Source organism: Nicrophorus vespilloides, unplaced genomic scaffold (assembly GCF_001412225.1).
Source record: "Nicrophorus vespilloides isolate i.1.1-1 unplaced genomic scaffold, Nicve_v1.0, whole genome shotgun sequence".
Lineage (NCBI taxonomy): Eukaryota > Metazoa > Arthropoda > Insecta > Coleoptera > Silphidae > Nicrophorus > Nicrophorus vespilloides.
In genome coordinates, this window is record NW_017099648.1 from 708 (window position 1) to 15,868 (window position 15,161).

The 15,161-nt window shown below is 30.4% G+C and overlaps 1 protein-coding gene across 1 annotated transcript; it reads right to left on the reverse strand.

Moving 5' to 3' along the window:
- Positions 1 to 965: 965 nt before the first annotated feature.
- LOC108565009 (lachesin-like) lies at positions 966 to 13,573 on the reverse strand (the record flags this gene model as incomplete). The annotated part of the gene is made up of 2 exons (XM_017924232.1): positions 966 to 1,176; positions 13,449 to 13,573. Coding segments are annotated over 2 exons (336 nt in total), but the record flags the coding sequence as incomplete, so codon positions are not given.
- Positions 13,574 to 15,161: the final 1,588 nt, after the last annotated feature.

The window sequence follows — 15,161 nt, forward strand, 5'->3', positions numbered from 1 at the left end:
CGTTAAAACAACAGACTGAAAATTTGTCAAATAACAGTAACAATAAATCCACTTCTATATGCAGTAAGCAAAGTGATATCTATGCCATTCTGATGTTCATTCTCATTCACATCCATGGCTTATTGACAACTAATTACTATATATCTACATCATAAATGTCAAAGCACAGTGACATTTGGCGCCATCTGCAAAAAATGGCAGCCAATTCAAATTATGACATTACTTTTGCGCCACCTTGTAGAATTTAATGAAATTAATGTTATGAATTTAATTGATTATTGATGAATTACTAAAAGTTTTGCGGGGATGCAATGGATCTTCTTGCATTACATGTAGATTCTCTGTACCCCAGAAACGAAAATTTAGTTTGTTAACATAACCATTTAAGTGGAAATGGGTTTCATTGGAGCACATGGAACACGACAACGAAATTCACGTTGCGTTAAAACAACAGATTAAACTTTTGTTAAATAAACAATAACAATAAATCCACGTTCTTGAGGTGTGTATCCTCCATGGCTTGTTGACAACTAATTCACTATATATCTACATCATAAATGTCAAAGCACAGTGACATTTGGCGCCATCTGCAAAAAATGGCAGCCAATTCAAATTATGACATTACTTTTGCGCCACCTTGTAGAATTCAATGAAATTAAAATTGATGAAACTCTCAAAATTCAGTTGTTTCAAGAACAAAATGTTCAGTTTTAAACTTTAAGGAAAGTTTTCATCAAAATCAAATTTGTAAAGCATGATTTTATTGTTTTAAATGATGTTAAATTCATTAAATAATAAGAATTAATCTGAGTTTTTTTTATAAAAATTAATTAATTGCATTATTTTTTTAATATTTAATAATTGGGTCATTATGACCTAGTTACAGGTACATTTTTATTATTTTCTAAGAGTTAAAATTCAATAATTTATCATTCATAATTGTAATTTGTAATGTTTGAACATACCTTGAACATCGATGCATCCCAAAGTCTTCTTCATAGAATTAGTGTTGATCTGACACATGTAACAGCCGCCGTCCGTTTCTTTGAGTTGTCTGATCCTGAGTTGCCAGACCCTCAGATCGTCGTCGTGCGTGACGCTGATCCTCGGATTGTGCGTAATTACGCGTGTGTGAAGACTCAATATCGTTTGATCGTCCGCCTTCATCCATCCCACCTGCAAAACAAACCCAAAATCCATCAAAGCGGGAAAAAAGAATCACTTTTCCACGAATAAAATCTGCGAAACAATTTCTGCCGTTCCCTCGGATCCTCCGGTTAAGCAAACAGTCGGCGGAGCGGAAAGGATTGATCCCACCGATTTTAATTAGGACATTAGCGCATTGTTCGTTCAATCACCGAACCGAGCCCGCAATTTGCAGCGTAATTTGCAAAATCGTATAACATTTAATTCGATCACAGCAGAGTTGCGACGAAAAATGTTCGAACGCGAATATTTATGTCGACGATTTTAGTAATAATGAAAAAGAAAGAAACACGAAAAACTTTTTCCCTTCGCCACGTAATCACATCGCATTCTTGCCGCAATCAAAAACCGTACTTTGATGATGTACACTTCTTTTCATTACAAACTTTCTTATATAAAAAGAAAAAAAAAACAACATTTACAATACTTTTACAAACAAGAAAGTTTCCTTACATTCGATATAATTATAAAAGCTAAATGAAACATATTTAATTTATAAGTTTTTTTGTAAAAATAAATTAAATTTTTTGTTTCAACTTAATGTCATTTCTTTTTTGTAATATTTCAATAAAAATTAACAACAGAATGTTCAAAATAATGTTAATACACAATTTTTTTATTGTTTATACAGTCTAGTTTCTTTATGTTGTGTTTATTTTGAATTCGGGTTTAAAGTCCTCTATTAGTCCGGTTTCAAACAGGAGAAACCGATTACCCGGACTGTGCGAGGTAATGCTGTATTTAATTAACTTGGTTTTATAACATTTATTCCTATTTCAATAAACTTCTTTCTTTCTGGTCTTAATTAGTTCACTAAGTCGAAATATCGGACTGTTAAAAACCGGACTAATATCAATATTTCCAATTGATTGTAATCTCAGTACCTCGCACAGTACGGGTAACAGATTCCTCCAATATTCCTGACTGTTAAAAACCGGACTAATTGAGAAACGTTTTTTTTTATTAACTTATTTCAGTAATTTCATAAACATTTGTTTTTTTTTAAATGCATGAATTCCTCCAACTTCAACGTTGAATCAAGTTTAGGTCAATTTTTCTTCTTTAATTTTATAATAATTCCATCATTTTTTTTGTAAGTTTTGGTAATTTTCATACATTTTCATTAAATTTCGTTACATTTTCATTCGCTACGTAATCACATCGCATTCTTGTCGCAATCAAAAACCTTACTTTGATAATGTTCACTTCTTTTCATTACAAACTTTCTTATATAGAAAGAAGAAAAAAAACAACTTTTATATATTTTAAAGTACTTTAACAAACAAGAGTGTTTCTTCACATTCGATATAATTATAAAAGCTAAACGAAATATAATTAAATTATACATTTTTTTTTGTAAAAATAAATTGAAATTTTTGTTTCAACTTAATGTCTGCCATAGTTTTTCAATATGTTAATAAAAATTAAACACAGAATGTTGAAAATCAATCTTTCTCATTAAATCTAATGAAACAATCGAATTATTACCAATGAAGTTGCTTCAATTTAGCAAAAATTTTCATTTATAATTTTTTTTTCTTTGTTAATTTTTTAATATCATCAGTTTATTTATTATATAATAACATTCAAATCCTCACAAAATATTAATTTACACCTGTTTTACTATCGAATTTAATCTGTGATTATGTAAAAAAAGAACTAAAGAACTAAATTGATTGGAAACAAGTTTGGTATTTCAATAAAGAAAGGAGCAAAATTTGCATTATTAAACATATTTAGTTTAAGGAATGATTTGCTATATATCTACATCATAAATGTCAAAGCACAGTGACATTTGGCGCCATCTGCAAAAATGGCAGCCAATTCAAATTATGACATTACTTTTGCGCCACCTTGTCGAATTTAATGAAATTAAAATTGATGAAACTCTCAAAATATAGTTGTTTCAAGAACAAACTGTTCAGTTTTAAACTTTAATGAAAGTTTTCATCAAAATCAAATTTGTAAAGCATGATTTTATTGTTTTAAATGATGTTAAATTCATTAAATAAAAAGAATTAATCTGAGTTTGCAATAAAACTTAATAGTTTGTTGCATTTTTCTTAATATTTAATAATTGGGTTATTTTGTCCCATACGTAGTACTTGTGTTTAACTAGTTAATAAGTTTGCATAAATTCAATTTATCAATAAAATTAAACAAATTAAATCAGAAATTTTCATTTATAATTTTTTTTTTGATAATTTTTTCATTTCATCAGCTTATTTATTATATATTAACATGCAAATTCTAACAAAATATGAATTTACACCTATTTTACTATCGAATTTAATCGGTGATTATGTAAAAAAATAAGTAATGAACTAAATTGATTGGGGACAAGTTTGGTATTTCAATAAAGAAAGGAGCGATCATTTAAATACATTTAAGGAATGATTTGCAGTGGTGAAAATACGTGGATTCGCGCACGTAACCAGAATAATAATAGTCGAATCGAATATTCCAGAAAACTAAAGAACGTTGTGAAGTCGTTTGACTACATCTGCATTGATTAGATTTAGTTTTCTTCCATTTTCTTCTCTCTATATCTCTATTTTTTTTTATATAAATTTACTTTCTAGTCCGGATGCAATTTCCGTTATTTTTCCAGTCTCATTGGATTACAATGTCAGACTGGGGCGTTTCTTATATGAATTTCCTGTATTCATGAAAACTACGAATGAATATTTATTAAATTCCGCACGGAGCTTTGCATATTTGCGTGAAAGCTCGAGGTCTTCTCTTTCCATGCATGTCTCTAAATACAAGATCAGCGTCATCATTATCAGATGATAAAAACCAACGTATTTTTTGTTGTTGGTTGTTGAAAGAGGATTATTTGTATAACTGAAGAATACATAAATAAACTGAGAGTTGAGAGCGATGGAAGCGTTTCTTCTGGGATGCACCGGAGATGGCGGAGAAAATGGGGAGGAAAATACGGACGCGGTGCAATTTGAAATGCAAATGCGATGAAATATTTATGCGAGTCGCGTAACAGTTTTTGTCCGTTCCTATTTAATCCCGGACATTTAATTAATCGCATCCGAAGTAACTCAAATCTCCTTATAATTTACATTGGTCTACGAAACGGGGGAGAGGTTTTCCCATCGGACATGAAAGAGATGCAACTTTGCAAATAAACATTAAGTAGACGTATTCATTGAGAACACGTTTTAACCGAATCTCTTATTTTAATTAATTATAATTATTACATCATGAATAATTGTTACATTTCTAATTGAAATTTTAGAGAAATTTATATTACAATTTACATAAGTTGTCTAACGATTTTGAAGACTTAGTGTTATCGAAAATTTCATAATTCATCATTTCCACCAATCATTTCCAATTGAAATCTGTGAGAGTTTATTTGAAAATAAGTAAAATTTCAATAACGTAACTTAAATATAATTGCAACAATACCACCTCGCATAGTGCGGCCGTTAATAGTCCGGAATTACTATAGTAAAGTTTAAAAATGTTAACAAAAAAAAAGCAAATTAATACACAATTTTTTTTTATTGTTTATATAGTCAAGTTTCTTTTGGTTCTGTTTATTTTGTATGCGGGTTTAAAGTCCTCGATTAGTCCGGTTTCAAACAGGAGAATCCGGATTACCCGGACTGTGCGAGGTATTACTATTTCAATGAACTTGTTTCTCTTTGGTCTTAATTAGTTCATTGAGTGGACATATCATCTTACTGCTATGCACTATTTCACGTTATGAAGTTTATAATTAGACTTGCACATGGTGCATGATCATTCATTCCACTCGCTTTTTGCGAAATTATTCTTAAAACATTATTTAATTGTTTACGTAATTTAAATTTAGTTTGTATAACAAAATTCCAGAATGTTCAAAAACCGGATATAATAATCTCAGTACCTCGCTCAATGCGGGTAACAGATTCCTCCTATATTCTTGACTGCTAAAAACCGGACTAATATCAATATTTCAAATTTATTGTAATCTCAGTACCTCGCATAGTGCGGGTAACAAAATCCTGACTGTTAAAAACCGGACTAATATCAATATTTCAAATTGATTGTTATCTCAGTACCTCGCACTGTGCGGGTAACAGATTCCACCAATATTCCTGACTGTCAAAAACCGGACTAATATCAATATTTCAAATTGATTGTAATCTCAGTACCTTGCACAGTGCGGGTAACAGATTCCACCAATAATCCTGAATATTAAAAATCGGACTAATTGAGGAACGTTTCTTTACCAACTCATTTCAGTAAATTTTTGATAAAAATGCATGAATTCGTTCAACTTCAACGTTGAATCAAGTTCAGTTCCATTTTTCTTCTTTAATTTTATATTAATTGCATCATTTTTTTGTAAGTTTCGGTAACTTTCCTACATTTTCATTAAATTATAATCAGTTTTAATTATAATTGCATAATTTATGAACTTTTCAGTAATTTTTGATACAATAACTTTTGTTGCTATAATAAATAATTGTATAGTTTGTTGTACTTTTTAGTAATTCCAAAATTACAATTTGAAAAAAAATCCTTCAAACTTTTGTATTCTACAAGGTTTTTAAATGAAAATAAAATAAAACATGTTATTTTAATACATTCTTATATAGTTTCCAAAATTTGGTTTTATTTTATATAAGTCCTAGGTAATTCTGAATGAAGTATTATTTCGAACTGAGGACTCTTATTAACATAATTCGTACCTGCGTATCGCTTTTGTTGATGTTATCCATTGTTCCGTGAAAACAATTGCCGGGGTTGGCACAAAATTAATAAATTCGCAAAACCGTGGTGGATGCGCCGGGTGCTCGACGCGCGCTAATCCGATTTAATATGAAATTGCTTTTCGAGAGCTTTAATTTTCCGCCCGTTTCTTTTCTTCTTCGAAACATCCCCTTTCCTAACAAAAAAATAAACACCATCCAAACCCTCAACAAACAAACGTAAAATAAACGTTTCTTTCGCGACTCGAAATTGAAATATAAATATTGAGGACACGTAAAATATTAAATTTAATTAATTCAATTCACCTTACGTTTCGCCCTGTTCACTTATTTAGTTGTAAAACGAGTCGTTTCCATATCCATCCGTGAGATTGAGCGTTGAATTGTCCTAGTCCGTGGGAGCAATAGATGGGATTTATGTTGGGGTGCGATTTTTTTCTTTTTGCACCCTTATTTAAGGAAATAACGATATTTCGGAACAAGAAGGAGTGTGTATAGGCCCCTGAGGCCGTATTTGCGATATTCAATTTAGATGCATTCAAATAACCACCGTTGGAAAGAAAAAATGGTTTCAAACTTGGGCGAAAATGGGTTTCTATTTATAAAACGCGTATTTATGATACACGCTCATCCCCCCACGGTTACCAAACCGTTTTAAAGGATCCGAGATACAAAGAGGGAAAAAAAAAGATAAAAGAGCACCGTCAGCACTTGGAAAACGTACAGCAAAGTTTTCAGAATCATGCACTTTGCGTGGATTATGGTTTAAGTTTAAATTTTATTAAATTATATCAATTATAAATAACATATTAAGAATCATGAAAATACAGGGGAATGTTGGCTATTTGAAACCGCACAAATCGAAGATTTTTTATGTAACATTTTTTTAGAATTGAAAATTTTAAATCTCATTCAATCATATAGAATATAGATATTCCGCACTATTTGAAGTCGTACAATTGGAGGGCATTAAAACAACTTAAAAAGAGACTTGACTCAATAGATCTAACACTTCACTCAATAAGTTCCTAGGATGATATATAGATGGCGCCTCTGTCGAGAAATCCATACGATTTTTAGGAAGTACCAACCTTCAGACGACGCCTGTCATAATTTCATGGAAATCTGACGTTTATTTCATAAGTTACAGTGGTTTTAGTGACGGTACTTTTGTAAAAGAAAAATCTTAATTTTTGTCTAAAAAAAAACTAATTATGTATACTAATTTTTTGAGAATTTAATTTCTGTTTCGTTCATTTTGAAATTTGCAAACGGTACTGTAGTGACTTCCGCACTGTTCGAAGCCGCATTATGATCTGTCAGTTTGAATTTCATTAAGTTATATTGAATATAGAAAATAAAAAAAAAACATTGAAATACAGTACTGCTTCGCACAGTGCGGGTTCCATCAATATCACGTACTGTTTGAAACCGCACTAATTAAGGATTTTAAAACAACATAAAAAAGAGACTTGACTTTAGAATTAAATTTTGCTCATTGAAATTTTCAAACCGTAGTATAGTAAATCCGCACTGATCGAAGCCGCATTATGCGAGGTATTACTACACCACTAATTAAAATATAATATGTAATTGAAGAGTTAAGAAAAAAAAACAATCGTGATTGGCTAATTTGAAATACTTTTCAATTTCAAGTTGATAGAACTAATTTACATAAAATTTGTATTCTTTTTGAACCTCAATTAGGATTCGTTTAATAATTCAATTAACAATTAATCCTTAAAAAGAAAGAATAATTAAACATTTTCGTGACGTAACTAAACGAGATTGTGTCCGTTTACACGTCAATTAATCGCCGTATTTTGAGCTGATCGAATGCGTTTGCATGATAATTAATTGAAAAATGACACCCGGTTCGTATATCTAAGCTGACACACGACCTGTCATCATGTTAATTAAGTGCGAGCCTAGGCAATTTGCAAATTGACAAGGAGGCGGCGGTGGCGGCGACGGCGACATTGAAATAACTTAGTGCACGCGCATTGAGCCCGATACGTGACGTGCCAGGTGACAACCTGCAAATGTGCGAGTAACTTTGAAATCTTGACAAATTCGAATCTAATTAAACGTACTTTCCCAACAAAACCGTCTTTACACTCGTTTATTAACTGCATTTAGTTAATAAATTATTTGAGAATAATATACAGCAATACCTCGCACAGTGCGGCTTCAATTAGTGCAGATTCTATATAGTACGGTTTGCAAAATACAAAATAAATTGAGCAACGTAAACATAAATTCAATAATAATTAGTACACAAATCATGATTGGTTTATCTTCATCATCGATTAGTCCGGTTTTAAACAGTGCGGGATATTAGCGGTTATGCGCAGATTGAAGTTAAATTTTCATTATTATAAAACAAGTTTACTTATTTAATGTCAAACTTGATTAATTAATAGAAAATTTGTAATATTTTTTATTGAATGTGAAAACGCACTAATCGAGGACTTTAAAACAGCATTAAAAGAGACTTGACTGAATTGAAGAATAAATACAACAATTTATCGCTTCGATTAGTGCGAATTCATTATAGTACGGTTTAAAAATATCAAAATAAATTGAGCCGCATCAAAAATTAATCAATAAAAAATCGTAGAGAAAATTATTTTTATCTTAAACAAAAATATTAGGTTTTTCTTCATCATCGATTAGTCCGGTTTCAAACAGTGCGGTACCCGCATTATGCAAAGTATTCCTGTAATTTCAGATTGAAGAAAAACGTTGAATTTTCATTATTTTAAAACAAGTTTACTTATTTAATGTGAAACTTGATTAATTAATAGAAAAATTGTAGTTTTTTTTTGAATGTGAAAACGTACTAATCGAGGACTTTAAAACAGCAATAAAGGAGACTTGACTAGATAGAGGAATAAATACATCAATGTTTTGCTTCGATTAGTGCGGATTCAATATAGTACGGTTACAAAATATCAAAATAAATTGAGCCACATCAAAAATTAATCAATAAAAAATCGTAGAGAAAATTATTTTTATCTTAAACAAAAATATTAGGTTTTTCTTCATCATCGGTTAGTCCGGTTTCAAACAGTGCGGTATCCGCATTATGCAAAGTACTTCTGTAATTTCAGATTGAAGAAAAACGATGAATTTTCATTATTTTAAAACAAGTTTACTTATTTAATGTGAAACTTGATTAGTTAATAAGAAAATTGTAGTTTTTTTTTTGAATTTGAATACGCACTAATCGAGGACTTTAAAACAGCATTAAAAAAGACTTGACTAGATAGAGGAATAAATACATCAATGTTTCGCTTCGATTAGTGCGGATTCATTATAGTACGGTTTAAAAATATCAAAATAAATTGAGCCGCATCAAAAATTAATCAATAAAAAATCGTAGAAAAAAATATTTTTATCTTAAACAAAAATATAAGGTTTTTCTTCATCATCGATTAGTCCGGTTTCAAACAGTGCGGTACCCGCATTATGCAAAATATTTCTGTAATTTCAGATTTAAGAAAAACGTTAAATTTTCGAATTTTTATAATTTTAAAGCACGTTTACTTATTTAAAGAAAATCTTGATTAGTTAATAGAAAAGTTCTATTTTTTTATTGAATGTGAAAACGCACTAATCGAGGATTTTAAACCAGCATTAAAAGAGACTTGACTGAATTGAGGAAAGGAATAATCAATGCCTCGCTTCGATTAGTGCGGTTTTGAAATTTCAAAATAAATTGAGCAACATAAAAATAGATAAAAAAAATTCGTACAGAAAATTATTTTTATCTTATACAAAAATGATAGGTTTTCCTTCATAATCGATTAGTCTGGTTTGAAACAGTGCAGGATATTAGCGGTACCCGCACTATGCGAGGTATTTCTGTAATTTCAGATTATAAAACTTGATTAGTTTATAGGAAACATTGTATGATTTTTTTCATTGAATGATCGGATGAGGAGAAACTAGGTTGTGCAAATCCGAAATTGAAGTAGTTAATAAAAAGATTAGCAATTTGGCGACATTTGCATAACAAATGGGGAACGTGTATACAAGCTGAAAGATCAATAAAGACGAGTTAGCGAGTTTCGTGGAGACTACAAGAAAAAAAAATGAAAATGAAGAGAGGAGGAACAGGAGATGCAAATTGTTGGATGATAAGATGGGAAAACCGTCTGAAAATTGAGAGCTCCCTGAATAAGTAAGCAATTTCGTGCGAACGGCGTTTTGCGAAGGGAAAATTTTTGTAAAATAAACATTACGAAAAACCGCGAATAGCAATATTTAATTAAGAAAAATAACATTTTCTTTTATTATCGCTGCGACCTCTTGGGAAATTCAATCCTTTTATATTTACAATTATATGTGGAGGAAGAAAGTAATTTCAATTTTTTTTTATATCCTACTAAAAAAATTATTACTTTCGTGTAAAAGTTGATATAAAGCTTGAGATAATCCTGAACCAGTTCATCTTACAGGATCAATTAAACTAATCCGCAAATTAAGAGCTAAAAATTATATTACTTTAACTTTGAGAGTAAATTTGTAGACACTAATCTTCAATACATATACAAGATATGTGACTTAAATAGACATTAAGTTAATACAATAAAAGTAGTGTTATAATCGTATCAATATATTTACATATTATATATGTTTATTTACATAATACTAAAAAGCTTATTTAATTCATTTTATACTTGTTGAATGAACGAATTACGAGTAAAATATATTTGATGTTGAGCTGGATGTAATCGAGCAAACTTATGGGGAAAATGTAAACTCATTGATTGAAATGCCGATGAAACCGAACGAGGAGAATTCGAAGCGAAATTTGAAGTAGTAAAATCAAATTTGTACGTATCAGCCATGTCATCGGTATTCGCGCGGTTATTATTAGCGAAATTGATTGAACGAAACGGGAGAGATGGGAAAACGAAATTAAACGCTGAATATAAAAGATCTGGTTACGTACACCTAAAGCCATATAACTCGATTTTGTGTACAGACTCAACCAACGATTCATTTATTGCCGAACGTAATCAATAAATGTAATCTTTTCTATTGAAATTTTGATTTGTTAATTTCTTCTTGCATATGCAGGTTTTATATTAACGTTTCACAAAAATGTAAATTAACATTTTATTACTTTAACTTGGACTGTAAATTACAAGAAAACTGTTGAAGTCACAAACGTCTAATTACACCTATTTTCTTCATTAGATATTCAGCTTTATTATAAGTAGAAATATGTATGATTATCATGTAAATTGACTAAATGAAGAAACTGTATTGACTACTAGTTTAAAGTTACAATACTTGAAGTTTGACATTAAATTACAGAAAAGTTGTAAGTGCCATTGAAGTCCAATTATATCCATTTTATTCTGCATTTATTCAGGTTTTATTAAATCATTCTGCTATAATTGTGGCTATCATAGAATTTGAGTAATCCACGAAAATGTAAAGATATGACAAGAAGTCTGTAGGTATTATTCATTGAAAATTACCTCAAATTAGACTTTAAATTACAAGAACACCATATAAGTCACAAACGAAGTAAAAAATGCGTTAGAAAGCTTATACATTTGTGTTTCATTAGATCATAAAATAATGATTGTGTGTGTAATAAGAACAGAGAAATAATCAACTGGAGAAACCATTGATTTTACGTTGCCAAATTTATGCATTTAATGACTAAATGAAGAAAATGCATGGAATATTAATGTAGAGTTACAATACTTGAAGTTTGACAATAAATTACAGAAAATCTGTCAGTGCCATTAAAGTCCAATTACATTAATTTTATTCCGCAATTATTTAGGTTTTATGAAAGCATTCTGTTATAATTGTGGCTCACATAGAATTTGAGTAATCCACGAAAATGTAAAGAAATGACAAGAAATCTGTAGGATTTATTCATTGAAAATTAGCTCAAATTAGGCTTTAAATTACAAGAACACCATATAAGTCACAAACGAAGTAAAACATGCGTTAGAAAGCCTATATAATTGTGTTTAATTAGATGATAAAATAATGATTGTGTCTGTAATAAGAACAGAGAAATAATCAACTGGAGAAACCATTGATTTTATGTTGTCAAATTTATGCACTTAATGACTAAATGAAGAAAATGTATGGACTACTAGTGTAGAGTTACAATACTTGAAGTTTAACAATAAATTACAGAAAATCTGTCAATGCTATTAAAGACCAATTATAACCATTTTATTCCGCAAATATTCAGGTTTTATAAAAGCATTCTGTTGTAACTATCATAGAATTTAAGTAATTCACTAAAACGTAAAGAAATTATTTAAAAAAAAAATACTTCAAATTTGGCATTAAATTACAAGAAAACCATATAAGTCTCAAACGAAGTAAAATATGCGTTAGAAAGCCTATACATTTGTGTTGAATTAGATTATGAAATAATGATTGTGTCTATAATAATAAGAGAATAATTCTATAAAATATGACACTACTAATAAATAATCAAAAACTGGAGATATCATTGATTTTACGTTGTTAAATTTATGCATTTACGAGATGGAATGTTATATGTATTTTCAAGACTAAAGTATGATCTTAATTGATGTTGCACGAGCGAAATAATTTAAACGTTAACGAGGTGCTCGCTTAATGTAAATAGCAGCGCAGAAATGTAATAGCTTCGGAGTTAAAGGTGTACCGGATAGTGGTGCTAAACAGGATTGTTATAATAACAGTTGAGAGAGTGAGTTGTTGAAATGCGACCGCGATATCCGGAATAATATGCAGATGATAGGAGTCGAGGATCGTCCCAAAAACCTGGTGCCGTTCCAAGCCACAACAATTCTCAACTTACTCTAAAACCCAGTACAGAATTAAGGACAGTTTCGCAGGTATAGACAATACAGAAAATTGCAATTGCAAGAGTAATTAAATATTGAAATAATTAGTATATAGATATTAAGTAATATTGAGTGAAACTTTGTGAATGTATTTCTCTTCTATGTGATGTAGATTCTGATCCTGCGAAAGGATCGAAGGATGCGACCTCGAATTACCCGCCACCTTCTTAATATAAGCAAACTAATTCGAAGTTGGTAGCGCGGAACGACTATACATTAATTAATTATTGGCAGGCTTCCCGTAAATAAGAGAGAGAGGCGAGAGAGAGTTTATGTGAGTTGGAGAGAGGAGCAGAGTTCAGACAATGGGTCCCACGGGGCCCCACGCCCGAACTATATTATATTTACATCGAAATCCCACCAAAATAATACAATTATAATGTCGATAAATTATACATTCACTTCCTCGCAGACATCCTTGAAGGTCCTTTAATTACGCCGTATTTATTTATATGCAAACGCGCGTTTCTTTTGCATCATCTCAATCTGCTGACGAGGGTTTCACCAATATCAAGCAACCCTCCCAAAAAAAAAGAATGAGATACACCACTGACAACTTCGAGTATTGGAAATTATGCAACGTTCTGCTTATTCCGATAATCCAAGCGCGCGTTCGCTCGTTCGGATGATGGAAATTCGATTGTACCTTGTAGTGTCCCAGATCTGTCACGGCGCAGCTGAGGATCGCCTCTCTGCCCACCGCCACTGTCACGTTGACGATGGGACCGCTGAAGTCGGGATTCAGGTCGTAGGGCATCGAGGTCGGATCTCCTGAAACGTAATAAGACGTGATAAGTTTAGAGACACACAGGGCGAAGTCGAAGGATTAAATTCTTTAAAAAAAAAATTTGTTTCGCTAGAATCTTGCGCTTCCTTCACGGCTATCACGGATTCGGGAATTGCGCCCGGTTGGGCTGTAATCCGTAAGGTTTATAGTCCGGGGCATACGGAGATGCCATTACGTTTAATCTTAGTCTCAGACCTTTAACGTCTAACAAACATCTCCTATGTATTATACAGGGATGCTCAAAGATTTACTGCTGCTACACTACTAGTGAAATGTACACTTCAATTTAGCGTAGATATAAAAAAAAAACCATTTTTTCGAAGTTTCCCAAATAATATAGAGACAAAAAGATTTTTACAACTTAAAACAAAACTTAAAAACTTCTATAACAAAATAAAATTTACTCCATAGAAAACCATACAGATTCTTTCTTTTATCGAAATGATTATAAAAAATTCATTTGTTTATTATTTTTTCACAGAAAATGCGATTTTAAAAAGGATGGAAATTCTGTAGATCCATTGCTCAAACATGTCCTTGTTTTTGATAGAAAATTTGCAGAAATAGGCAATATTCTCTCATTTAATACTTGTACATTCATTACTAGTACCAGACGTTTTCTTTACATTATTAAAAGATATTTTCTGGAAAACCAGACGTTTTTTTTTTTCGAATTTTATAAATTTCTTCAAAACTCCATAAACCCTACTTCAATTTTGTAGAATGCAAGGAATTGCAAAGTTATTGTAAATAAACATAAGAAATTTTGTTATATAATTTATTTTATTAAATAATTTCCTACTAAAACATTAAATTTTTTCTTTTTAAATAATGATTGATTTCTGTAATAATTCTTACGTTTCTTTGCTTCATTTTGTTGTAATTTCTACACTATTTCAAATACTTACAAAAATTTACACATAGTTTGTAATTAAATAAACTTCTTGTTTATATGATATGATCAGAATCAACTAAAAGGAACAAATAATTTAGATGATATTAAGATTTAAATATTTATTACCCGATCCTAATGCAAATCTCATATAGATTTATACAATTTTTGTAATATCTGAACTAATGCACTCAAATACTTCATATGTTTTTAGAAAACTGCACTGCATTAGTGCAGATTCACTAAAATACGGTTTGAAAATTTTGCAAAACATAATATAAGAATATTATTTCTGGCAGGAAATTTCATTAAATAAATTAATATTTGTAAAACTGAATATTTCAATTCATTGATTTTAAACCAATTTCGATCATTGAACCTAAAATAAATTAAGAAATTGCACTTGGTTCTATTTTTATGCGGTAGATACGTTCCACAAGAAAACGCATAAAAATAAATCGCACAAAAAAGAACTAGACACACATGTAAAAATAAAGAATACATTCCATATTTTTTTTTAAACCGCATAAAATTAAATCAATGAGTTACAATATACCGAAAATCGCATAAAAAAGGGTTTATTAAATTTTAGATAAATAATTAGTCTTAACTATATTCTTTCTGAAATGTTTATTCATAATTTTATAAAAAGGTTAACAAACATAGACAAGTTTATTAAA